The 27,117-nt window shown below is 43.0% G+C and overlaps 1 protein-coding gene across 1 annotated transcript in view; it reads left to right on the top strand.

Moving 5' to 3' along the window:
• Positions 1 to 27,117, top strand: part of dennd1b (DENN/MADD domain containing 1B) — a 94,639-nt gene that overhangs the window by 7,418 nt on the left and 60,104 nt on the right. Inside the window, exon 3 of the mRNA XM_061238916.1 lies at positions 19,069 to 19,112. Within this exon, the coding sequence (XP_061094900.1) occupies positions 19,069 to 19,112 (44 nt within the window). The remainder of the gene's footprint in view (positions 1 to 19,068; positions 19,113 to 27,117) is intronic.

Genomic DNA, 27,117 nt, shown 5'->3' with positions numbered 1-27,117 from the left:
CATATTAGTTTGACTATTAGTTTGACACACTATTAAGCATTGTTCTAGCTAGCTCTCCAGCATCGTGTCATCTTTCCATCCATATAACACTGGAGACTTGCATTTTACCTGAGGATAAAATGATTATAACTGTACTAATATAGTTAGTTAGCTAGCTTGCAATAAATTAAGGTAGATAAGCTCCCTGGATAGGTACCGTTATCGTTTCGTAGGGGAAAAGACAACCGAATGAAAAATTGAGTGAGAAAAAGACTTGTATGTAGGCTATATATGATGAAAATAGCAGAATTTATTTAAGGACTAATGATTAAGCCTGTCTATGGATTTTGGGCATTTAAAAAAATGTTTTAGTAATACGTCTGTTAAATGTAGCCACCTCATTTTTTGACTTTGTGGAAATCATGAGTTTATTCATTTTTATTGCATGTATTTACTTTCTGAACATTGGGTTAAAAATATCCTGTTCAGTTATTTTAATGAAACGACACACTTTGTTGTAAGGTTAACAATTTACAGTAAAACGTGTTAGCCATATTGGAATCAGAACAGGGATAAGAACCAGAATCGATAAGTGGAACTGGAACCGGAATCAGAATTGTTAAAATCCAAACGATACCTAACCCTAATCCCAGCCGTCACTTGGCATTGTGTGTGGTGCTCTTATATGCAGCTGCTTGACCATGGAAACCCGTTTTCTGAAGCTGTTGACGAACGGTTCTTGTGAGCTGATTTCGCTCCTAGATTTTTCCACTTCACAATAACTGACCCAGTTGTCTTAACTTTGATTAACTTATTGTACTTATTGTACAAAAGCTGGCTTTATATGAGTGTGCCATGCTATACAATTGTTATTGTGCTCTTCAGTATGGTCCATTGCATTGTCAGTGTTTGTTTATGGAAATTGCGTGCGCTGGATTCTCTATACGTTTCAGCAATTAGTGTGGCTTAAATAGCCAAATCCACAAATTGAGTGCCTGGATACTTTTGGTCATGTTGTGCAGCTTGCAAAGTAAATGCCACTAGATGCCAGCCAGATACTAAAAATAGTTAGTTGACCAGATTTGGCAAATGTCTTAGCAACCGTGAGTTAGAATTCCAGGAAACTTCTAATCTGTGAATTCTTTGCTGATGTGTTTTCCATTCATAAATGGGCCAAAATAATTTGTAAAAATGATTATTGCACAGAAAAGCAAAAAACTACATGGAGAAGCCTGTTGTGGAAATGGCTTGCTTTCCCCCTTGGCTGTAGCTGACGATTTGGTAAAATTTACACTGAAATAACCAAGCAGGTCATTTCAGTGTTTCATGAAGGAACCATCTGCAAACACGTATTTGTGGCCTTCTGTGATGTTAAAACACTGGGTTTAAATGTATTATGTTCCTTGTGGTTTGCTTTCCATAAGTTAGTATTGATAGGTTGGTGCAGGCCAAAATGACTGCTCAACAGGAAGGCTCAAGTTGAAAAATTGGTATCTGTATGCAGAAAGCTTCCAGCTTCCCTTTTCTGCCAAACTGAATTGAAGAAACTAGAACTTCCGCTTTTCGAAAGATGGAAGTCAAATTTGAATCATCGTCAATAATCTCTCTGCACTGGATTTTTGTAGTGTGTTAAGAGTTTCAACTCGAGTAGTTATGTCAAGTTCATTTAGACCTGCCAGGCTCAGTGTGTATATCATGCTGTTCTTTGTTAAATGTATAAATACATTAATTACTTGCTTGTGTCTGTCAGTCAGGCATTCAGTTCCCCAGCAGTGTTCTGCCCCCCCATCAGAGTTAGTGAAAGACCCCTCTGTAGGCAGAGTTACTGCGCTCACTGTTATGCTGGAGAGCAGGCTAGGCCGAGAGAGCGTGTAGAGATGGGCAGAGGTGACTGGGCGCCTCCATCAGGCCTGTAGCCAAACTACGGTGGCGAGTGACTGCTTTGCGAAATGTCCCGACCGTCATGGAGTGAAGCTCTCCGGTCCTTCTTGACGCTGACACACTGTGACGGGGATGGACAGGGAGCTAGGGAGAGGCTACTTCCAGGTGGTTTGACACCCTCTGGACTGCACTGCACTGCTGAATGAGCCGGAGCTCAACGGCCACTGGACGCCCTGTGACTGTAATGAGTGGATCTCACTGAGCACAGAGTGAGCACAGTGATCTGACAGGCAGCACACTGCAGGGCTTGCCGCCTCCGTGTGCAGTCTGATCCCGATGCACCACAGTGACTGCATTGAGGATGCGGGGGCTGATTTGCATGCACTGGCCTTCTGGTGGAACATGGAAAGTGTTCTAACTACACTAGCCTTCTTGGTTATTTTTAGAGCCTCTTAGCATTAATGAACGTGCTAAGAAAAGCGGGAGGGTGATCAATAATTAAACCCTGAGATCTGAAGTAGAAATGTTTCTCATTAGGCCTACTTCATCCTTCCCCTGCCCTCTCTTTGTGTTAGTGTTCAGCCAGTGCCTTTTCATTTTGGGTACGTTTGTAGTCATAGATGGTATTTTTGCATTTCTAGCCTACTTTATTTTTAATGCATTGGTATTGGCATACATATTATGAATTCTCAGAGTGCGGTCCGTGTATATTGCCATCTTTTTAAAAAATTGCTAGGCTCCACCCTTAACCTTTGTTTGGAAATGAGAGAGGATTTTGAAACATTGACAACATTATTCACGGGCATATCTGTATATTTAATAAACAGTGGCTGAATTTTGATTTACAGTAATCAATAAGAATTAAGCAACAGGGCAATCCCAACTTGACATTGTAGTAAAAAAAATGTGGATGGAACTGTTTGGAGCTTGAGATGTTTCTATGGTGGGACATTTTTGAGTTTCAGCTGATTTAATTCACAGATGGCAATATCGGTGATAGGGGCTAGAATAAACCTACAATAAATAGCAACCTGGGGGCATCTTGTTTTGATTTTTGGTGTTATCTCTGATCTGATCAACTTTCTTTGAAAATAACTTAACTTTACTTTCAAAGATTTGATTGAAATGTAGGTAAAATGAGCCTACATGGGCTATGCGCAACATAGTGATGATGTAGCCTAACATAGCTGTTTCAAAATCAGCATTTGGTGAGTCTGTGCCAATTGTGGTCCATCTGCAAAATGGCATTGTGATTGGTTTTGAAGTTGTCTAGATACCGAGGTTCAACTTGGAAGAGCTGTTTTGCATGGGAAAGCTGACTAATGCAAACATAGTGCCCTCCATAATGTTTGAGACAAAGACCCACTGTGTCTTCATTTGCCTCTGATTAGCCACAATTTTAGATTTGGATGCTAATCTCAGCCAATGAAAGTCAAAGAAGCAATTATGAGACTGAGAAATAAACCTGTTAAAGACATCGGCCTAGCCTTAGGCTTACCAAAATCAACTGTAAGATCTCCTCAGCTGAACAATTCTCTCCATAATAAAGAAAAATCCCTAAACACCTATCTGACAGACTCTTCAGGAGTCAGGTGTTGATTTGTCGGCTTCTTGGAATAGAAATACAGAGGCTACACTGCAAAATGCAAACTACTGGTTATCTGCAAAAACAGGATGGCCAGGCTACAGTGTGGCAAGAAGTACTTAAAAGAGCAACCACAGTTCTAGAAAAAGGTCTTCTGGACAGATAAGACAAAGATTAACTTATATCAGAGTGATGACGAGAGCAGAGTATGGGGAGAGAAGGAACTGCCAAAGATCCAAAGCATACCACCTCATCTGTGAAACACGGTGGAGGGGGTATTATGGCCTGGGCATGTATGGCTGACGAAGGTACTGGCTGCTAGATGCATCCGTTCTACTCAATTTCAACCGAATGCCTCAAAACTCATTGGCCGGTGGTTCATTCTACAGCAGGACAATGATCCCAAATATACTGCTAAAACAGCAAAGCTATAAAATGGTAAATTCTTGAGTGGACAAATCAATCACCTGATCTGAACCCAATTGAGCATGCCTTTCATATGCTGAAAACTAGCTCCCAAAACAAACGTGCTAAAGATGGCATTATAGTGCACGGAAATGGGGGGGGACTATGTATAAATGCTGCTGTATTTTCTACATAGTGAAACCAAAATATATAAAAATGGCCTTTATTAAAATCTGACAATGTGCACTTTAACCACGTGATAAAAAAAAAAAAAAAAGAAATTATATATATATATATATATATATATTATTACGAATATCAAATTGTGAAGTACAGAGGCAAATAAATAAATGGTGGGTCTTTGTCCCAAACATTATGGAGGGCACTGTATATAATGAAGGATGTGTATTGATGCTGAGGTTTTTAATTGTTTTGCTTTAATTGGTAGAAATGTTGTTTCTCAAAACTTTCTCCTGTCCACTGGCTAACAAGCTAACTTATGTTGGCATTTTAAAAGCGCTGAAGCTGCAGTGTTTCAAACCGGTTATTCCTTCATTCATTTAATCTTCTGTTGACACATCACAAGGGCCATGTTTGTTTAGTGGTTCCCAAATCCACAAATTCTTCAAGGCATTCCTCTGCTATTATTTATTATTCACCATTTCACTTTTCTCTGGAAGAAAAAATAAGAAACAAGAGCCATCCAAATTTAAATAAATGGTTGATATAATATGCTTTACTTCCTTTAATGTTTAGAAGAACCAATGTGCTCAGAGACTATTAATCAATGATGCTGCTGTGTGCTGTGAATCCTTCCACTTACTGTGAATATTGTGGCTTTTATATCCTTGTATTGGCCCTTTTTTGGGATTCGGCCCATTTTTCACAAGAGAATGTAGGTCAGTCCCAATGGTTGTCTTTGTGAGGGCTTAACTGTGTTATTTGTCATTGTATATCATGTGACTCATATATGAGGTCTTTGTTGTCACACATGGCGCAGCATTCTTTCATCTGATTGGACCAGGGTACAACACACATTCTGAGAGTGTCAGACAGAATTAGCATATACGGTATCGTCATTGTTTAAGTCCACAAACATGTTACCCTCTTCCCTCAGTCTTACTCCCCCAAGCAGCTAATCCTCTCGTTTCACAGGTGAAAATGGTACAGTTATCCTGTAACAAGTTCAGATCCTCTGACGCCCTTCAGACTTGTGGCTTTTCAGCTGTAGAACTGCACTACCTTTAGTGGCACAAACAATATATCAATAATACTTCAGTTATACGAATAATTGGTTTGGATATTTCTTTTGTCCTAGGAAAGGCAATGAGTGTGAAATATGACAATGCTGGTGTGAGCCTCTTCCTCGTGGATACCTGTGAACACGCAAATCACAAAATGTGTATCTGTGCTGTTAGAAACTTTCAGGGGTGTAGATGTTCAGTGAGTTGTTGCCAGTCAACATAAAGTCTGAATTAAGTCCCAGCTGTAGACACTAAAGATGGGTCTTTATGCCATTATTAGCAGATCAGTGCCTTTGGGCCCCCAACGTGTTAAAGAAAGTGACAATCTATTTTATCAAGGAGGATTTGCATGAGTGCCACTGCTTCAAAACAGCCTTTTGGGGGCAATTGCCGTCTCTTTGTACACATAAATGAGTTTATTTTTTATTGTTAAGATTTTTTGGGGGGGAGGCAGATGGTGCGAACATATGGCTAGAAACTTGTGAGTGCTTGAAGCAGCTACTTCCATCTTTCCTTTCATATCCGAACTGGAGCCATCACCGACCACTAAGGTTAAAATCTTTCACAACTGCTCAGCACTGCTTGACTACATTGAGTGCAAACGGTTGGAGCTGTGATGGTGTGTGAACACAGTGGCTAAAATGCAACCAGAGAATTCAGTTGTTAATTTTCTGAATTGGGCTTCCAATACTCTGCTTTTGTAACAAAACAACAATGAAAAATAACTTTAAACTACATTGAACTATGTTTTGCCCAAGATGTGAAATGGCACAAGAAGTTAGGTAGCAGCCTACTTAATTCCTTTGGGAACATCTATTTTATTTGTTGGCTAGAGAATGGCTGTTATTATTATTATATGTCCTGCACTCCATATTTTATTATATCCTAACATGTTCTCAATCTAAATGTTGCTGTTTCATGGGAACATGTTTGGTTTTTGAGCAAATTGGTAATGAATGAATTATGTTTGCTCACATGGCCTAGCAGAGGCCTACACAATTGGAAATATACCTACACTTGCAGTGCTCTCTTTAATCAACCCGTTTTTAAAAGGTGAGGCAAAATATATTTTGTACATTAATATTTCCATTGTAGTATTACCTTAAGATATTGTCAGTGATTTAAAATTAATATATTAACTGTCTTTTTTTATACTAGTTTCTCCTCCTTTGATCTTACCATTCCTATTAAACTCTTTACTTGACTCATGCCAGTTCTTGTTATTTGGCTGACAAATTATATATGGTGAAAAAGCAAACCATAAATCTGCCGAATTAGTGAAACACTTACTCTGGTTTCTTGGCTGCGTAGTACCTCTACAACAGCGGCACCCTCACCATGTATATTACTCCCGGTGTGATATTCACGTTTTATAGGTGAACAGAACAGGTTGAGCCTCTTGGGTGTTAACTCAATTGATGCCTAAATGCACACTGTTTATGCAGAACTGTGAACTCAAGATTCACCATCTAAACTTTGCTTTATCTCAATTCAATACTTGATAGCACACCTATTTTTAATTATATTTAGGACAGAGTTATGGCCATTTCCTATTTGGGGCCATTGTATGTTGGCTATAAGTAATTTCATTTTAGATCTACAGAGAGATACCATAGTTCCCACGCACAAATTGTTCCATTCAAAGATGAAATGACACTTTGTCAATCTGTTCTGGCTCAATCTCACTTTGGCCTTGTTAATAAAGTTATTCTGGTTTTGAATTGTATAGTTTAGTCATTTGTCTGCCTTGTTAGGTTTTGTCTCACCATTAAAAAAGAAGAAAGAAAAAGAAATCTAAAGCCATATCCAATGTGCTTCCACAAACTGTGTAACACTGACATTAGAATGAGAGAGAAAGGGAACTCAAACAGGTTTGCACAGCGTTTATTGCGCCTGTACGTTTCAGCTTCTCACAAATAGGCAATGATCAGGATGATACAGTTTAAATGGCATATCAGTGCAGAGAAGTATTCTCTTTCTTAGGGACTTTTTATACTAAATTAGCATGAAATGTAATACCATTTGCAGCATGCTATTGGTGGGGGGGGGGGAACATTTTTAAACGATTCAAGAGTGTTTTCTTTCTGCTCAAGCTTGAAAGATGCCCGTTAATCTGCTTACCCCTTTAATTGTGAGTACCGGGGGAGGAGCTGCTCGCGGCTCGAATAAACCCGCTGATCCAGAAGTAAAGCGATGACCACAGTTATTCCATGCTTTTGGCTCCGAAATCCCCTCCCTCTCCTCGTTTCATCGGGAAGGAAAAAAAAAAGCTCCTTGTTCGACAATAGAAATCTCTGCCATATGTTGGGTTGACATGTTCATCAGGTTCACAGCGGGTTACCTTAGTTAACTTTCACTTGACTGCTTGATGGGATTTTCTCCTGTTTCTCGACTAGCTGGCTCAAAGTCTAGACACCAGAAAACAGGCCTTCTACCACAAATGCACAATGGCATTATTGTGAATGTGAAGTAGCTGCAGCTTCCTCTTACTGGCTGCCCCCTTACACGAAACCACCGGCACACAGACAATGGCTTTGTTCTGGCCAAAGAGGAGCTAATCCAGAGCACGACATACTGGGGAAGAAGAAATCCTTCATGGAGAAGAAAAGAGAAATCATTGCCATCGAGGTTAGAGTTCAGCAGTTTAACCCCTGACCAAGAAAAAAAGTGAGAGAAGGCAAAGGGAAAGAAGAAAAGCGAAGGGAACAAGGAGAGGCGAGTCCTACAAGGTCCGTCATCCTGGGGATGTTAATGGAGTGTGTGGAGTGAGTGCTTATGGGGCTCCAGCTGCCCATGGGAGCGGGAGCTTGGTCTCCTACACACAGCTGAGGGAGGATGAGGAGGATGGGGAGGAAGACTTGAGGTGCTCACGGGCCGAATTCGGTTGCGTGAAATTCGCAGTCCGGCGAGTGCCGTGTACTGTTTTTCGACAGTTCTGCGTTTGCATGTAGTGAACTAGGGTCAAACAGTCTGCAACTAGGTGTTGCAGACTAAATATGAATCGAGATTCAGCGACCGTGTTGCTTATTTCTCGCCACAAATGTTTACTGGACTGTTCAGGAGGAATTAGAAAAAGTTTGTTAACGGTCCGCCATATTGCTCTGTTTTGCCAAAGCAAACGAACGCAGTGCTATCCAATCAGGTGCCGATAGTGTGCTGTGGTAGACTACCCTCTTCGTATAGATCTCATGGAGCCGTCTATCAGACTGAACTCTGCGGATCTGGATCAGACGGATTTGGTCTGAGAGCACCTTCACTCCGACTGGCAGGCCTCGCTGCGGATCCCGAACCCATTGCTGATTTACTCTGCATGTTCACTCTGCTGTTTGACTTGACATCGCTTTGTCTTGCTGTACGGCATCTCACCATGCTCCGCGTTGACTTCAATGTAATTAAGTGAATAATTAATTAATTATCCATTACACTACCTTACAGTATAGGCATTTGGCAGACGCTCTTATTCAGAGCAACATACGACAAAGTGAATACCCATAACCAGGGACAAGTGCACTGAGTGACCTGAGGGGGAAGTACAGTTTTAAGGGCTGGGGAGAAGTGCCGCTTGATGAGACCTTCTAGCGTCTTCAGTCCACACTTGAAGGTATCCAAAGCGACTTACAGTTGATTAGATTAAGCAGGGGCCAATCCCCCCTGGAGTAATACGGGGTTAAGGGCCTTGCTCAAGGGTCCAACAGCTGTGTGGATCTTATTGTGTCTACACCGGGGCGTGAACCACCAACCTTCAAGGACGCAGTCACGTACCTTAGCTACAGGCTACGGGCTGCCCAGGATGTAATGACACAACATTATCTGGAGAATGAGGGTTTTGCATTTTTGGTCTTATGCAGGCATTGGTATAGAAGAGTTGCTGTGCTGAAGACTGATTTATGCCTGTTGCCGTATGCCATTGGTCAGCCTGTGATGAGGTGCTGCAATTACATTAGTAACATATAAAGTCAAACCACAAGAACCTTTTTTTCATCCCCTTTTTGTCAGTTGTTATCGATCACAAGGAAACCCAACCTTGAATCCCCATTGTGTGCTACATTTTCCTTGTATTTCAGTTTATAACCGAACGACAGTGGAAGAAATTGGCAGTTTGGCCGCCCCTCTCCTTTGAGGAAGCAGTACCTGTCTGTCAGAGTGAAAACGACACAATTCAGCAATCATGTCCCAGCCCGCTTTCATTTTGAGCATTCTAGTGTGATCAGCATGGCGTGTTTTTGCTAATCGGACACACAAGTGGCCGATGGTTAATATCTAGATTTGAGAGAGAGTTTATGGAAATGTTAGTGGATCATGACCTAGATGAAGCTAGTGAAATGGGACGCGGTTATAAGGATGGTCGGTAACACTTTATTTTACAGCCCGGTAATTACTTAGCACTTACTGGGTAAATACCTGGTGCTTACCAGGTAACTATTTTCATTTCTGAGGCGGGGCTGTAAAACGTACTTTAATATTGTACTTGTATTTATATAAGAATAATAACTGACTTTGTTTCATAGTCCTTACCCCTGAAATTAAAGTACTTGCCTAACAATTACACAAGTAGCCGCGTATTAACGGGCTGTAAAACGAAGCGTTGCTGGACGGTCGATTGCGGCGGACAGTGGGCCTGTTTGTTTGCCTCCTCCTCGTTCTCATTATGCCCCGAGACAGAGGTGGCGAGGAGTGGCGGCAGCTGTGGGAGGAGCGTGAACCGGGCCGGCGCTCACCTATTAACCTCCCTGCAACGGTCCCCTGGCTTCAGAGCCCGGGTGTTGACTTTTAAAGACAGGCATCCGTGGGACGTCAAAACATTGATTTGCGGCCGCGCGGCGCGTGGCGGGCGGGATCTCGCGGCTCCGCGGCGGTCCTGTTGGAGGTCAGCCGCGCTCAGGGCCCCGGGGGATAATAGGCCCTCAGCACCCGGGGGCCCCGGGGCCGCCATCACCTGCAGCTTCGTACGGGTGCGAAGAAAAGAAATTACTTACTCGGGCAAGGTGATTTCAATTCAATTCTCACCCATTAGCCTTGTTTGCTTTGCTTTCAAATTGCTGTTTCTGACAGAATATGCGCTGTCCCCCCCCCCCCACCCACGCTTTTCCACTGCTTTTGCGCTCTGTTTTTTTTCTTTTTATCAGGAGTAGTGAGCAAGAGTATCGGAGAGTTTAGAGTTGCGTGTCCTCTAAGGTTTCTAAAGTTTGAACCTGGGACCGTGAATGAAATCGCTCTGAATTACAGCTATCCTGTCATTTGAGGCAAGTGCCTGGTTAGTAAGCATGTTGATTGGGGAAAAAAAAAAAAGCTAAGTTAACACCATTGCACATAATGTGCTGTCCGGTCACCACGTGTGGTCAGTCCGATCTGTATGCTGCAGCATAGAGTCTAAGTGGATTGATTCTCTCAAGAAAGTCAAACTCATGCTTAGTTTAACGAGATACATGGCTCTGCCTGTATTGTTATTCCAGGAAAATCACAGAAAAACGTCTTTGGTTCCAGATAACGGAAGTAAAGGCTGTGATGATCGGTGTGATGCTCCTCAAGCATTAGCGGTCTTCTCATTCTCTGTGTACAGGGCCATGATCTCCTTGGAAGACGCCCCATCTCGCTCTGTAGGCGAGAACCTCTTTAAAGAGACATTTTTAGGTTGGCATCCCCACTGCAATAATGTGTGGGGGAAATAATGCGGCAGTGGGATTACAATGAGATTTTTTGTGGGAAAAATGTACACACAATTACAGCTGAACTCAGTGTCATTAGCCGTGCTCGAGTCAGAATGTAATTGAGGTGGAAAATCCCTTGAGTGAGATGGCTGCAGCACAACATTAAACTAGAAAGGTGAATCCCACCGTGGAGCCGTAAACAGTTGAGCATCCAATTAATTACCAACAAAAGGACCACAGCCATACTCACTAGGCATCCAAGGAGGAAGCAAATTAATGCATCAGCACAACGCTGAGATGCGTTTCTACAACTTTCTGCAATTTGGACAGATACAGTACTGTGCAGAAGTCTTAAGCACCCTAGACGTTATTATATATATATGTTTATTTTTTTGTGTCTTAGTATAAAAGAACACATTTGAGATTTCCAAATATTCATTTTCCAAAAGGTTTAATTTTACAGAGATATTTGTGTATTTAATTTTAAAAAGTCACATTACTGTAAGCAATTTTTACATAAAAACTTGATCAAGGCTGTCTGAGATCAGACGCAAGGAGCCAACCGAAGTCTGCAACAACCTCCCTGCTAATTGTTTTATAGAACTGCAGGACAGCGTTGGCTATCTCAGAGAAGTGATGCAGTTTTGACGCCGAAGGGTGGTCACAAAAGAATATTGATTTGACTCAGTTTAACTAGTTTGCCAAATTACTAAAGTGGTGGTTCAGTGGGTAGCACTGCCGCCTCACAGCAAGGAGGTCCTGGGTTCAAATTCCTGTGGGCTGGGGCCTCTCTGTGCGGAGTTTGCATGTTCTCCCCGTGTCTGCGTGGGTTTCCTCTGGGTACTCCGGTTTCCTCCCACAGTCCAAAGACATGCAGGTTAGGCTAATTGGAGAGTCTAAATTGCCCATAGGTATGAGTGTGTGAGTGAATGGTGTGTGTGCCCTGCGATGGACTGGCGACCTGTCCAGGGTGTATTCCTGCCTTTCGCCCAATGTATGCTGGGATAGGCTCCAGCCCCCCTGCGACCCTGTTCAGGATAAGCGGGTTAAGATAATGGATGGATGGATAGTGCAAAATGTATAGTATGTTTATTTAGGACCTTTCATTTAATTTTTAATTTTTAATTTTATCTTTTCTTATACAGGTGCCTAAGACTTTTGCACAGTACTGTATCTTGCTGTCATGATGGCTTGTAATTAGGCTTGTCACTGTTTGGTTTAACCGGTGGCATACGGTGCGCGAGCAGTTATATCCATGTATCTATCCCAGTATTTTGTCATTAATATATAAAAATAAAAGTAAAAAACAAGTGTATTTGCAGTGCTTCCATATCAGTATGCCACCTGGGGATATAATCTGTCACCCTAAAAACTACACTACACGCCAAAGTCTTTTGTCTCCTCACTTGCAAAAACTGTACCCACATGCTTTGAAAAAATTTGCTGTACAATTGATTGGAGTTTATACAGCCTGCACAAACTAAAGTTCACAATTTCACTGAACATCTGCATGATTGCTATCACTGCTAGCTAGCTGTCTAGACCTCTGCAGTGATTCATGGTCTGACTAGTTTCTTGGCAAGTTTGAGTGGGGGAGTTCCTTGTGTTGAGAGATACTGAAGGCAGTTTGGCTTTTAAACCTCTGTTTTTCTGTACTTGCAGACAGGATAATAATATGTATATTCAGTACTGCACAGAAATCTTGGACAGATGTATAAAACCCCCCCCCCCAAAAAAACCAAATGAATCAATATTTAAAAAAATAAATAAATCACTATTTATTGTGACCTTCCTTCACCTTTATCAGTTATCTTGGGTACATTGTCCCAGTTTTATAAGACAATCAGATGTACAGCAAGTACCAAACACATTGGAGAACTTGCCACAGTTTTTCTCTAGACTTTGGCTGTCTCATATGCTTCTGGCTCTCCAGGTAATTGCAGACCGCCTTCAATCAAGTTTTTATCTTAAAAGTGGTCTATTACTATGTTATCTTATTTAATGGAATCCAAATATTTGTATTTTTTAGCAGTTAAGTTGTTTGGAAAAGAATGTTTGGAAATTTCACATTTGCTATTTTCTATAATGAAGAAATTAACAGTGAAGACAAAATGTATATTTACAAAATCTAGGGTGCCTAAGACTTTTGCACTGTACTGTGTTTTTGTTTATATTTACATTAAAAAAATGAGTCCAGCAGTGTAAATCCTCTAAAAATGATAACCCCATGATTTATTTTTAACAGAAACATCAATCTACTATTAAGTAATGAACCCAAAGAGTCTGTGCGTGCCTGTCTGTATGTGTTTGTGTCTGTGTGTGCGTGTGCTTGTGTGTGCGTGCGTGTGTCTCTGTGCATGTGCATGCGTGTGCGCGCATGTCTGCGTGTGTGTGTGTGTTCATGTCTGTGTGTCTGTGTGTGTCCGTCTGTGTCTGTGTGTGCGTGTCTGTCTGTGTGTGTGTGCGGGCGCGCATGCGCGCATGCGTGTACATATCTGTCTGCGTGTGTATGTGCGTACGTCTGTGTGTGTGTGTGCATGCGTACATATCTGTGTGTGTGTGTGTGTGTGTGTGTGCATACGTGGTGTGTGTGGGTGTGTGTGCATACGTGTCTGTCTGTGTGTGTGTGTGTGTGTGTGTGTGTGTGTGTGTGTGTGTGTGTGCATGTGCGTGTGTGTGCGCGTCCGTCTGTGTGTTTGTGTGTGTGTGTGTGTGTGTGTGTGTGTGTGTGTGTGTGTGCCTGTGTGCGCACGTGGCTTGGGGCGGTTCACAGACTTGCTGGGAACAGGCCCATGCTCAGTGGGCTGATCTCAGGAGAGCCCTGCCCACGAGCGAGCAGGGCGAGGGGGATTAGCCAGCCCTAGGTCTGTCACGGTGACATTTCTCTCCTCTGCTCTGCTTGACAGCAGGGGTTGGGTTTACCCCCATAACCTTCAACTTTCAGCCTTAACCCATTAATCCCCTTTGTGTCTGTGGGCCACATCCCTTACACGGGCACAATATGGCAGCAGGAGTCTGGAAGAAATTATGCTTTGAGTCTTAAGGAGTTTACAAACAGACGCCGTGTAAGGAAAATGCAATCAACCTGTCTTACTCTGGTTTTACCTAGTTCTGATCTCCAAAACTGTACGAGTCATTGTACCTTTTACCCTAGGATGAAAAACTTAATTTTGGGTCATTTTTTTTTCTTTAATTGTCAGGTTTCCGTTTGGAGAATGTGTCTGCCAATTATATTGAATTAGATTTAAGGATATTTTGTTAATCTTGGCTGATTAGTCAGATGGTAAAATTATGCTATTTGTAACACTACATGAATCTTTCTGTGCAAAACAATGTTTCATTGCGAAGAGATCTACAGTTACTCACCTTTAACAGTGCACTAATAAAAGTGTGCTGTTAACAAATGCATTTTAATTCGCCTCCGTACCATAGAGGGAATTAATAGTATCATTGAATTCTGTGCATGGCATAAATCATAAACGCTATCTCATAAATAGTATTTATGAGCAATAATAAGATTGGGCTCCCCCATTTTTTGGTTAATGAAGATTTATATGGATATTAATCCAGGTTATCTGTTTGTGGCCTTATGGCTGTAGATCTTGAATATTCAAATATTCAGTCTCATTGCTGCTAATTAGGGGCTCTATCTGCAACAGGGGAGAGTGTAGCTGTCCTGCACCAATACATTACAAACCCAGGAATTTGCCAAGCGTGCAACTCCAAGAGGTGTTGATGATTGAGAAGGAACGATATTACCAAGCCAATTTGCTTTCCATATTTTATAGGTTATTAGGAACAGCGAGTGCGAAAATGTGTTAATGGGGAGGTATTCGCTGCTTGTTTTGTGTCTTTGAGAGCAGGAGGCTTTCCCCTGTTTATGTACGTAGAGAAAGAACAGCCATGCCTGTCAGCTGGTGCTAAGACAAAGAATCACGCATGCTGCTGTTCACCGCCCCCCCTCTCTGCACGCTTGTGCACCAGGAGAATCTTCCACACGTGAATCTCTCCCGCTCAAAAACCCAACAAAAACGGGACATGATGAAGTTTTCAACAAAATCTGTGCCTTTCCCATCGAATTAGCCCAAAAAACGGAATATCCCTCAGGGGCTGTTATTTCCAACCCCTGTTTTTCCCCCTCAGTCGTATGATTAAGCAAGTGTCCTCAAGTACATTTGAGTAGTTTAGCTTCCAGTGCGCTCCTCTGTACGGGCTTGAGGAAGCTGAGCGCTTTAGGTGCTGGGTGTGCCGTCTTGGCCCTCTCTGGCAGCAATTCTCATCCTCTCACCCAGAAAATCAGCATAAAATTGACCTAATGCTGACAGATCAGATGGGCTATCTGGGACATAATCCCCGGGGAAAAGAAAATTCAGCCTTTGTAAATCTTTTTAAGATGAAGTGCGTGAAATCACGGAATCGGATTATGCGACGCTCCTTTGATTCGGTCTACTTTGTCCTTTAGCGAATTCATTCCTTGTATATTTTTTTCCCTCCGCTTGCGGTAAACATGACGTTCGATTTGCGCCCGCGTATTTGGCGGGAAGCGGACCGGACGCGCAGGGCACGGGGCACGTCTCCGAGAGGCGGCCTCGCTGGGTCGTTTGCCGTTCTGCTCATTTGCCTCATATATATCAGACACTCAAAATGCCTCCACTTTCAGGAAAGCCCATTGGTTTGTGAACTTTCTGTAACTTCAGGTGCCGATTGTAGCGATTCAGGGGCTATTCCAAGTCCTCTCTTGCTCTTCACAATGAGGGGGGTTAAAAGTTTTTACCTACATTCACCGACCGGTCCAACATCCAACATTTGCCTGCAGACAAAACCCCAATAACTTTGGCAATTCATTTGAGCTTGAAAACGGTCCAGTTTGTCAGAATTATTTCCAGGTGGTCAGGGGGTTTCTGATTTGGCTCAAAGTACAACAAAAACACTGAATCACATGTCCATTTCATGAAACTACATTGCCTTACAGCCTTTATAGGCTTCCCAACATTAACAACTATTTAATAACTGATATCTACCGCGGTCCACAGGTTGGAGCATAATATACGTCTTCAGTGACATTTCTGGGGTGGACTAGTCCGCAGTTCTTGTCGGTTGCTTGCTGCACATTTGTTTAGGTTTGTAAAAAGGGTTCCTGGAGCTCTTGACCCAATGCAGAATTTGGTTCAGAATAGTGATGAATTCATAAACTGCAGGTACAGAAATCGGCACGCGAGAGCTTTTTTTCCTGTTGAAAAAGATCAGAAAATCATATAGGCTAGCCTTTTTGAAGAAAACTGACAACGCCATCATCCATCAGTATACATCATTGCCATCGTTACAATATCCAAGCACTAACCTACTTACTGTATGTGCAGCCTGAGTCTGCAAACGGTTCCATTACACTGCATTGATAGTGTGGCAATTCGAAATAAAATATGGTACTTTAAAAGGCCTCTTGTTTGAGCTCATCAAATAAGTAAGTCTCTTTACATTGTGTCTGTTCAATTTATCACAGTTTGCCTTGCAGGTCCAAATTTGGCCAGACAGAAACTTCCGGAAAGTGCATCATGTTTACTGTTGACCTGAGTGCACTGGATGAGCTGCAGATAACAATGTGTTTTGTCTTCCTTTGCACTCTTAGTGTATCTGTTTAGGTGTTGAAATATAGCGTACAACAACTCGCCAAAGCTTTTAGATGTCAAAAGCGCTATATTTAGGCCAGTAGTGAAAAATGTCACGCCTATGTCAGACCACAATAACCTCAGGTTTCTTAACAAAGTTAACTTTAAAGACATCAGACGTGCATAGTGCATTATGACTGTGCACTTATCTCATGCATCTGGCCAAGATCAAATGACATAGGTACAGCTGCTACTTCTGCATTTCTCAAAGGCCAGTGAAGTTGCCTGCTTATTTATGTATTTATTGTAACTCGCAAAGTCAATGAATATTGATTGTGACCCATACCATCCTTTATCTTTGGGGAATGAGGTTCATCTCGTAGTGGGGAATTCCCGGCTACCTTGACCTTTCACGACCCCTTCTCGCAGCTCTGCAATCGTGCGACAGGTCGTCTTTAGTCAATTTCTGAAATGAGTTCAAGTTCATTTAATCAATTGAAAAACTACGGTTCATTTTCTGTTCAGGAATAACATTCCAATTCGCTTCATGATCTGAATTGACTGAATTGACTCGGAGCTGGCCTGGGTAATGCTGATTTTAGCATTTAACTTTTTTTTTTAATTAAGGGGAGGTCGATTCGTGAAGAAACAGGATATTCTGAAATGAATATGTATTGAAGCGAGCTGCTAGCATATGAAGATGGGTGAGATTAGCATTGTCAGGCCTCGCACCGCCCCTGTTTGGCAGAGCGTGCAGCCGTTGGGCTGGGTGCCTGCTGCAGCCCGCGCTGAGGCACACAGGATGTCTGAGCCTCCGACTTTTGGTTTTGGGTGCGGTTTTCTGCAGGCAGGCTTTTGGGGATTTTCTGAAGTATGAGGTCACGGAAGCTTCCGGTCTGAGGAAAAACAAAAAGGGAAATGGAGGGTAGGCCGGCTTTATTTGATGGACTCCACTACCCGTCGCTCTTGTTAGTCTTGTTCGCAAAGATGGGCCGGTTTGTGAGCAAACATTTGGATTTCATCATTCATGTTATTACATTTCCACCCTGACTTTGCATTCTGGCTGCGGTTTTGTGCTGTTGCTTTGGCATTACCGACTTAAATAAATAAAAAAAAAGTGAATACTGTGCCTAAGCTTGGTGCCTCTTTTCTTCTTGATCTAGTCTTACCTCCATAGCTAATAAAAAGCTTAGCAATTCCTTAATTCACTATATATTAGCAATTCATAGCATTTGTAATGAAAGGCTGATGTTTTGATGCACTCTTGAGGATAGGCTGTTGTTGTCAGGGCTCACAGCCTGGCCCTGCAGACTGACAGCGGTGGTTTTACGTGGGCGAGTGAGGCTGGCCTGAATCAGAGGGCGGAAGTTTCATTTGATTTTTTAAATTTGGCACCCAATGTGGGGCTGAGCCTGTCCAGTTCCCTCATTTGGAATGAGCAGTTGTCTGCATCCACTGCTGTGTTCATGCCGAAACCATGCTGCCAATTCAGCGAGGGCATAGACATCCGTGATTCTCCTCCAAAACACGCGGTGTCACCAGCTGCTGCTTTTCACACCGCAGACTGCAGCTAAGCTTGCATAGAGTGGAGTCGGAGGAAGACCTTTCAGGTCTGCAGGCACCTGAACGACCTTTTGGGGTCGGTAGATGGCGATGAACACTGATCCCTAACTTACTACATCCTCTCCTACTCTGGGCAACACAGTTGCCAATTGTGCTTCACCCTATGGAGCTACTGGCCACAGTCTGCACTGGCACAGTCCAGATCTGATCTGAGTCTGTGAGATGGCTGCTGCTTTTAATGGCCCTCTCTCTACAGGTCTCTCACACCAGGTTCCACCAAACCGTGCCGCTGCCTCCCCCACACCCCTGTCCCACAGCAGACGCATAACCGCTCCTGCCCGTCCATTTCCGTTCACCCAGTATTACTGCATGAGACATGCTCAGCTTGTTATTAGGACTGTTTGGCCCATCCTGCAGTGGAAGCCCGCAAAAGGCAACCTGTTGGAGACTGGAATAGCCCCTCTGTAGAGCGGTCCCCTCTGTGCAGCGGCCCCTTGTGTGGAGCGGTCCCCTCTGTGGAGCGGTCCCCTCTGTGGAGCGGTCCCCTCTGTGCAGCGGTCCCCTCTGTGCAGCGGTCCCCTCTGTGCAGCGGTCCCCTCTGTGCAGCGGTCCCCTCTGTGGAGCGGTCCCCTCTGTGCAGCGGTCCCACAATGCTTGTACACAAAGTGGATAAGCGCTCATGACAAATGGCAACCGTTTACAGAGACCTGTGGCAGCTCAAATTCAGAAGCGCAGCGAAACAAACAAAAAACCCTGCCCGTTTTCCTCTTGTGAGACATAAATGCGCCTGAGTGTCATGTGACTTAAATTGTGTTACGTCTTCTGTCAATTCACCCAAGAAGGTGAACAAAATACTTTTTTTATTTTTTTTATTTATTTTTTTTTTTTTTTAATAAATATTTAAAATGTGTTTGTGTGTGGGTGTCTGTGGCTTCAGGGACATAGCCTATGTGTGTCTGTACAGAGATACATATATGTGAGAAAATAAATAAATAATAACACACGGCCTATGTCTTTCAGCAGTTCTGGCTGCCGTTTGCCAGCTCGTATGACAAAAAGCACCCCTCCCCCCACCCCCTGCATTAATATTTATGTCTCCTGAATGTTGTGTTGTGTTCTGCAGCCGCTGATTAATGCTGTCTGTCAATTATTTACAGATCCAGCGGTGTTATGGAAGTTCCCCCAGGACTTCGGAGACCAGGTTGGAAACATAAAATGAACTTTTTTTTTATGTTAAAATAACCCCCCCCCACTTCCTCGCAGCGAGCCGTGCCGAGGAGGACGATAATGAAAAGCGGTGAGCAGGTCCTCAATAACTGACGTACGGGTAATTATCATGCGGGCGTGACAGGAATGCGCGCAGACTCGCGGCAGCGGCCCTGGCTCCTGACGGGGCCGCGCTGGTTTCGAGCAGGGCTGTACGGGTGAGCCGCCCCCCCCGCCCCCCCCCTCTCATCTGACAGGGGATGGAGCCGCCGTTGTTTTAGCAGGGCAATTAAGTCTTAAATATACGGCATTTTTTTTTTTTTTTTTTTTTTGGGGTCTCTGTACTTCTTCCACCAGCTAAATAAAGATCACGAAATAATGAATTGCTAATGTATGACAATCATGACCTTTTCCCATATAAGTAACTGTCCGTGCTGAGATGAAGTTGTGTTTCTGCATACTTTTGCCGATGTTATTCTTTACTTTGTTTGAAAAAAACTTTTATCATGCAGACCTGCTGGAGGGTAGCTGGCCATTTACCCTATGTCAGGAAAAACCACCATTAGCATTTTAATTAAACAAACCTTCACATTATTGGCATCTGGGCAGTAATATACATGTATAGCGTGAAGGTAAAGCGAATGCACTCCGATAATTCTTGGCTCATTGTAGTCATGAGCAGTATTTTCTGAAGTGAGCACAGTATTGGAGATGATTGTATTTCTGGGCCGAGTGTAATATTAGGATCTATTTATATTGCGATATCCTGTTAAGCAGCTCTCTGCTTTGACACCTTTAGTGTGCGCTGACTTTCTGGAAAGGTCAAGCTGCTGGAAGCAGAGCGGTCCTAAAGCACCGGAGGTGGTAGCCCACCGTTCGGCGCGAATAGCGAGATATTCGGAGGCTTTCCCGCGTCTCGCCGAGTTTACCCCTCGCCTTCGCCAACGCCGTTTGAAAAGCGAAAGGGTTTTATCACAACGCTCTGGGCCTCAAACCCCACAAAAACAATATCCAGCCGAAAGAAAAAACTTCCAGCACTCGGCATGCGAATCGCCTCGGCCCGTCATGAAAGAACGGGCGGCGTTAAAAAAGGTGTAACCGCCGTCATTTATCCTTCTTTTTTTTGACAAGGCTGCTTGGGGTGAGATGTTTGCGTGGCGCGTACAGATGGATTGGCCTTTTCCCCACTCGCATAAAGGGCTCATTCACTTGCCTCATTACTGGGATTATGCCTCTGTCCCTTTTTGTTGAGCTGCTCCTCTGAAGCCGGAGACGTCTTTTTTTCCCCAACTTAGCCAGCATATGGCAGCAGCAGACCCAACCTCAACAGGGCTCTTTTGTTTATCTTGTTATTGTTGCTGAGCGTAATGACAGTTGTAGGCCGTAGATCGGGGTGGAGGGGTTAGTCTACCCTGGGGAGTGCAAGGGGGAAGGCTGACAGAAGTGTGGATTATGGAAATATGAATTGATTTTTTTTTTTCGGCTAAAGCAGCGCTGGCCAGTCCGGTAGAATAGGACTCAAAAGGGAACAGCCTGGAAGCTGGCACGCCGGGGCGCTGGAATATGAAGCGAAAGTGTTCAGCCCCTCAGACTCTGAAGTCCTGGTCACTCCCAGCTGCCCAGGAGAGAGAGGCAAAAAGCCTGCGTTTGTATCGCGAGGCGCCGATTTCGCGAAGGGAGCGCACAGAATCTTGTCCGTTTCCCAGATCCCAGATCTCTTCCCAAACTTGTGAAATGTGTGGGAATGAGTTTCCCCGTGGTCACTGCCAGGTACTTCCAGCAGAGGAGAGGAAAACTGAACGTGTGAGAAAAGTAGCTTCACTCAGGAAATTGATTGCTTTTTGGTATGAAGCCTTCTCCATCACTAATAACACACCATTGAAAATTCACTGTTCCCTTCAGCCTTGGGTGTCCTTATGAATGGAAATGCTATGTCTGAACAGAACTCAGCACTCAGTATTAACAGAGGACTAGCTCTCGTCAGTCGAAGCACATAGAGTAAGCACTTCCTTTTTACAAAACAAGATCAGTTGACAAAAATAACAGAAAAAAAACAAAAGGCAGAACTACACTACCACGTCTCATTTCAGAACTGTCATCTTGACTCAACACAATTACCACAATGGCGTGGCCCCAACTAGTGTTTGAATTACGCTGCTCTCTAGTTGTCACTCTGTCTGAACCTGAAGACTCCTTCTCTCGTTGGACTGGCCCGGTGCTTTGTACTGCTCTCTCTCTTTTTGTCTCTCTGTCTCTCTCTCTCTCTCTCTCTCTCTCTCTCTCTCTCTCTTCCCCTCCCCCTCTTCTCTCTGTGTGCTGGGCTGAGGCTGTGAAGCTGTGGTAGCTCCAGCCTTATCGGGGCCATGCATCACGCTGAGAGGCGCTGGGTGTTGCAGCAGATGAATACAGATACGGCCACCGCAGTGTGGAAGAGCACCAGGCAGCGTGTTGTGAAGGCCCCGCTCACTTTCTCTCTGCTTCTGAACAGGAAGTCCATCTCTTATCAGCGCTGCTGCATCAAATCATGAAGCTCATGAATCATTTAAATGCCTGCTTTTCTCTTTTAAGTGAGAAACATTTCAAACTACTTTTTGTGTGGTGCAACACTCCTTTGCAGTCTTGCTTATCATTCACGTCTTGAAATGCAAGACATTTTTATTTAATGAAGCAAGCTGGGTTTGGCCTCGTCACTGAATTGTCAAAGTTGTATTTACCATGTAGGGCCGCTACTCGGAGTAAAACCGGTTCGGCCGTTGTTTTAGACGCGTTTGTGGAAACCCTCTTGCGTGTACTTAAGGGTTTGTTCTCCCCCCCCCCCCCCCCCCCCCCCGGTTGTAAACCGGAGGTCACTGAATTCATCACGGAGAAGAGGTGTAGGTATGGGGTTGGAAGGTGCTAGTTGAATTCTTTAAAAGATTGTCATTTCTTCATTATCTGAGCGAAATGATTGGTTCTGGGAGGCCGCTCCAACTTATTAGGAAGCGCTGCCTCCTCCCGGGGGCCTTAAAAGCAAATATTTGTCCGGTCTGACACCATGTTCAATCAAAAGGTCTGAGCTGACACTTCATGATTGGTTGCCTCTCCGCATCACAGGATATAGTGCACCACCCAGGGGAGGCAGGGGGAAAATGATCTGGACAATATGGATTGTCAGTGCTGTGATGGCCGTCTTTTTAAAGCTTTAACATGGGGGCGCCCCTGGAAACGCAGCCAGGGATGTGAAAATCGCGGGGGGAGGGCGAGCTCGTTCTCCTCGGCTGCACACCGACAGCAGCGGCGGACGCGGGCTGGCGGTTTCCTTCCTTTGGCCGAGGCTTCTCGGGGGTGTTAAGTGTCTGGGTAATGCGCGGACCCACCTCGGTGTGCTGGCCTTTATGTGGAGTCCCCTCTGAAGGCCATTGTTGTTCATGGGTCTTGATTATGTTGACCCGTCGGGTTGGCTTCCCAGGAGAAGGGGGGGGGGACGTCCTGTCTCTTTAGCTGCCTTAGCACGAGGCCCTCAAGTCTCGCAGTAGAGTGCGCTGAGAGTCGTGGCTGCCAGTTGCACATCTGCAACTTCTTTGGGAACAGAGAATGGGAACACTAGGAGTGTGGTCAGCTCCTTCCACCTTGAAGGTTTCAGTACACTTAGATAGGCGTTTCAGTTCCCTTTGAACAAAAGTGTGTTTAAAGGTGCGTTCGGACTTTTCGCTTTTCATAAATACCCTGCAACTTAGAGATTTAAAGATTGAAGGAATTTGTGTTTTGCAGGGAAGGGTTGAGCACCTGCCCCTGCAGTGCTGGAGAGCAGACTGAGATGTGTACAGCTAGAGAAGAGCTATAAATATTTTTGTAAATATAAGAGCATGAACCTGTATTATGTTCAAAAACGTGTTTTCAGTGTTTGGCCTTAGGCTCTTTGAATTGGATTGGAATGTATTTTGTATCATTCTTGACTTTTTTTTTTTTTTACTGTTACTGTTTAAATTGAATTTATTCTGCTTAACCTGGATAGTCGGTTGATGTTGTTTTCCAAACGTAATGAAAGTTTGACATTCCTGCATGCTCTAGTCTGTTCTCACATAGATTAACTGTGAACATAAGAGGAAGTGCTGTTTTTGTAGTCTAATTGCTTGTGCTGCTCCTAATGCCATTTAGATATCCTTATTTACCACATTTTGTCTTTATTTTCAGTTTGAGGGGTTCTGCTTCAGTTGAGCAGTGCATTTAATTTGACATGTACTGGCAGCAGACTGCAGGGGACTGTTTGACCAGAGGAGGCGCTGTTGTGTGACGAGGCAGGGGCTGTCCTGCTGAATGAAGTTTGTGTGACTGATTGTGTGTCGTCTTATGTAAGTCGTGACCGCACTGCCACATTTGGGAGCATGGGCCACATCACTGCACGGATGTGCTTCTTTATAATGTGCTCCTTAAGAATTTTCAGTTGAAGATGAATTATCTGTCATTTAATGAAAAAAATTTACGTTGTATATTTAATCAAGACGGATGATTACTACTTTAATGCAGCGCCATTCCATGTCCACACAAATGAAGTGCACTGCAGCATCTTAAAAAATAATAAAAAAAAAAAAAATTATTTCATTAATTTAAAAAAATCTATCATTTTTTGTGCGTTGGTAATCTGTGATGGGGAATAGAAATTCTGAACATTTGAGCTAGAAATCCGCAGCATACGAACAACATATTCAGTGGTACAGCATGATGAATGTATGAGCTTAGGGTTTTTGAAGCTGCTTACACCATGATAATTCTTTTCAGGAAAGATGATCTTGAGTGAATCTTCAACATGTCCAAAGTTGAGGATGGTGGCACACTTCTGATGAGCTTTTCAGGAGCATCTACATTTGCGTAAATCAACTAAATTGCTTTTTCATGCTACCTGTTTTTAATCACCAATTATAATAATGAATAATAATTTATTATTGACACTTTTATGCAAAGGGACTTACTGTTGATTAGACCAAGCAGGGGGCAATTCCCCCGCCTGGGGCGTTTCAGGGTTAAGGGCCTTGCCTTTAGGGCCCAACAGCTGTGCAGATCTTATCATGGCTACAAACCACCAACCTTCCGGGTCCTTGATGTATCTGAATTCTTTATCGGAGAAAGGTCTCTCAAGACTTCTACAATTGAGTTTACCTTTTGAGAAATGACCCCTTGAAGAAATGGCTTGTGACTGAAAGATCACATTGAAGACATAGTATCTTCAAAATGAAGAGAGAGAAAAGTTTTTTTTGACGTCAGATTTATATTATACGCGCTAAGTACACCCAAATATCTATATCAGGGCTGCCGTCTACCGTCCTGTAGGTTTTCACTTCAACCCTAACAAAGCCACACCTCATTCAACAGCTTCAGATCTCATTGAGCTACTTAGTAGGTATTGGTAGAATCAGGTGTGCCAGATTAGGGTTGAAGTGAAAACCTACATGACGGTAGATCTCCAGGAACAGGTTTGGGCAGCCCTGATATATATATATATATATATATATATATATATATATATATATATATATATATATATATATATATATATACCAAATATCAACTGATTTGGCAGTTTTCTTATAGAATTATGGCCATTTCAAAATCTGATTTCATGCAACTATGCACTTTTTAAACGGTGGTCCCCTAAATTTTCGAAGGCTCAAAAACGAAGCCGCGTATGAAGCTCTAATTTTCAGGGCTTCTATTCTTCATCACTGCCAACCTCCACACAAAATTAAATAAATTCAAGAGATGCTGCAGGTTACTTAATTTGAGCTGACACAGAATAGCCCTGCATTGTGTTTTTTTTTGGTTGATTTGATACTTTGCAACTGGCAGCATCCCGCGTCATGCTTTTTTTAAGTCGCTTTGCCTGATGGGTCTGTTGCAAAGTGCAATGAGTATGTCATGTATGAATACCTTTTGAATACTTTTCACAGTTAAAGGAAATTTCAGGGAAGGTTTTATTAGTACAGTAGGTAATGGTGCTCTTTTATTTTGTCAGTTTATGACAAAATGCATTAATTATGCATGCATTAAAAAAACATGAACAAAGATGTAGCTGGCTAGCATAGCGTTTTTCCTTTCAGTTTGTTGAAATGAATAGGCTGCTAGATTATGAACTATAGCTTCATTAAAGGGCCCTAGCTTTACTCAGCGTACCTAATTTTAACATTGTGCAATGTGGCATGATGCTTACGTGCTGGTGAAATATGAACTCTGTTGTACTTCAAATTATTTTGTTGTTGGAAATGTGAAATATTACCAGGCTAAAGGATCCATTCAGAATTGGCCTCAGTTTCTTCTTCATAACTTGGCTCCTTTGAAAAAATAACCGATCATTTTTAACTGTGTCGTTCACATAAACCCACCCTTTTATCATCTTCTATGGATGATGTTACACTCACGCATGGAATAGCCTCACAAAATAACAATTGACTGACAAGTTTCGAGAAAAATTGCAATTGTTAAGCCAAAATTGGAATTGTACTAAATAATTAACAACTGAAATATATTTTTCTAGCTTTGTTAAATGGCGCAATAGTTTTCGGCTGCATGTAATATAATGGGAGTGGTTTCTCTAGTGCCAAATTCGCACATTAGCATGATTACTCGGTCACTGAAAAGCACCTGGAAATATTTGAAATTATCACAGCGGGATGTATCCATTTCTCATTCACCAAATATCTAATCAAAGTAAAGTTAATCGCTATAATAACACACATTTCAAGTCAGACGTAAATTCTGTATTGAAAACAATGTCAGGATTGTATGGGTTTGGTCTGGACCCCCTCACCAGCCACCTCCCTCCTCAACTCCTCTGAAAATGTACCACCCACAAGTAAATTGTATTGGAGAAGTAGGGAGACAGTTGGTTGGTTGATGGGCTGAAAAATAGTTGAATACCAGCTCAACACAGAAAGTCCCTGGTCGGGATTTGAATCCAGGAGATTGTTGTGAGGCAATGGTGTCATCCACTCCACGTTGCCACATAGCTCATGCTACAAATTCCTCTATAAAAAATCAATTGGTAATAAAGTGAACTCCACTCATGTAATCCCCAAAAAAGGATAGATGGAAATCTTTGGACTGATGTAAGCAAAATGTATTTGCTTTCTCTTTCATTTTTCTGATGCTTGATACATACCATAATAACCCCGACAATGTAGTCTCAATCCATCAAATCATGCATTTACCATTACAGACACATTAAAGATACAATGGGTAAGGTTTTTGTGTTAAAACTATTTTAAATCCCTTCATATCATTGAAAAAGGCTCACTGACATGTTGACTCACTCTCTTCCTGTGTTTATAGTTCTTCAATTTGGGTTTCAATTTCTTTTCCACTTAAAAACCATATAAATATGTTTGGTAGGCCTTGCAGAATAATATACGAACTGAAACTCAAACTGAAACTTCTGAAAACTAGTATGTTAGGGAGCCTTTAAAAAAGCTTTGGCAAACCAGTTTTCTGTCAGTGTTTTTTTCAAGGTGATCAGTTTGCATATTGATCGATTAGGGAACTTATTCATGTGAGTAGTTTTACCATCCAAGTCTTATGTGAATACCAATTCTGATTTTTCTTTTTCCTTTGTAAAGTTGTAAAGCGAGTTTAGTTGGGGCTACGTCCTCCATTGATTTAGGATTGTGCAGACGTGCATGTTCATCACCTGAGCCACATATAGCCAGCAGGGGATTATGTTGGCACAGGCTGACCAGTGGACTATATACCCTGTGCTGCTGTTACAGGCAGGCCAGAGGACTATATACCCTGTGCTGCTGTTACAGGCAGGCCAGAGGACTATATACCCTGTGCTGCTGTTACAGGCAGGCCAGAGGACTATATACCCTGTGCTCTTGTTACAGGCAGGCCAGAGGACTATATACCCTGTGCTGCTGTTACTGGCAGGCCAGAGGACTATATACCCTGTGCTGCTGTTACAGGCAGGCCAGAGGACTATATACCCTGTGCTGTTGGCACAGGCAGGCCAGAGGACTTATATACCCTGTGCT

This window comes from Conger conger, chromosome 4 (genome assembly GCF_963514075.1).
Source record: "Conger conger chromosome 4, fConCon1.1, whole genome shotgun sequence".
NCBI classification, from domain to species: Eukaryota; Metazoa; Chordata; class Actinopteri; order Anguilliformes; family Congridae; genus Conger; species Conger conger.
The sequence above is the reverse complement of the archived record's forward strand: the minus strand, read 5'-3'. Positions and strand labels throughout refer to the sequence as shown.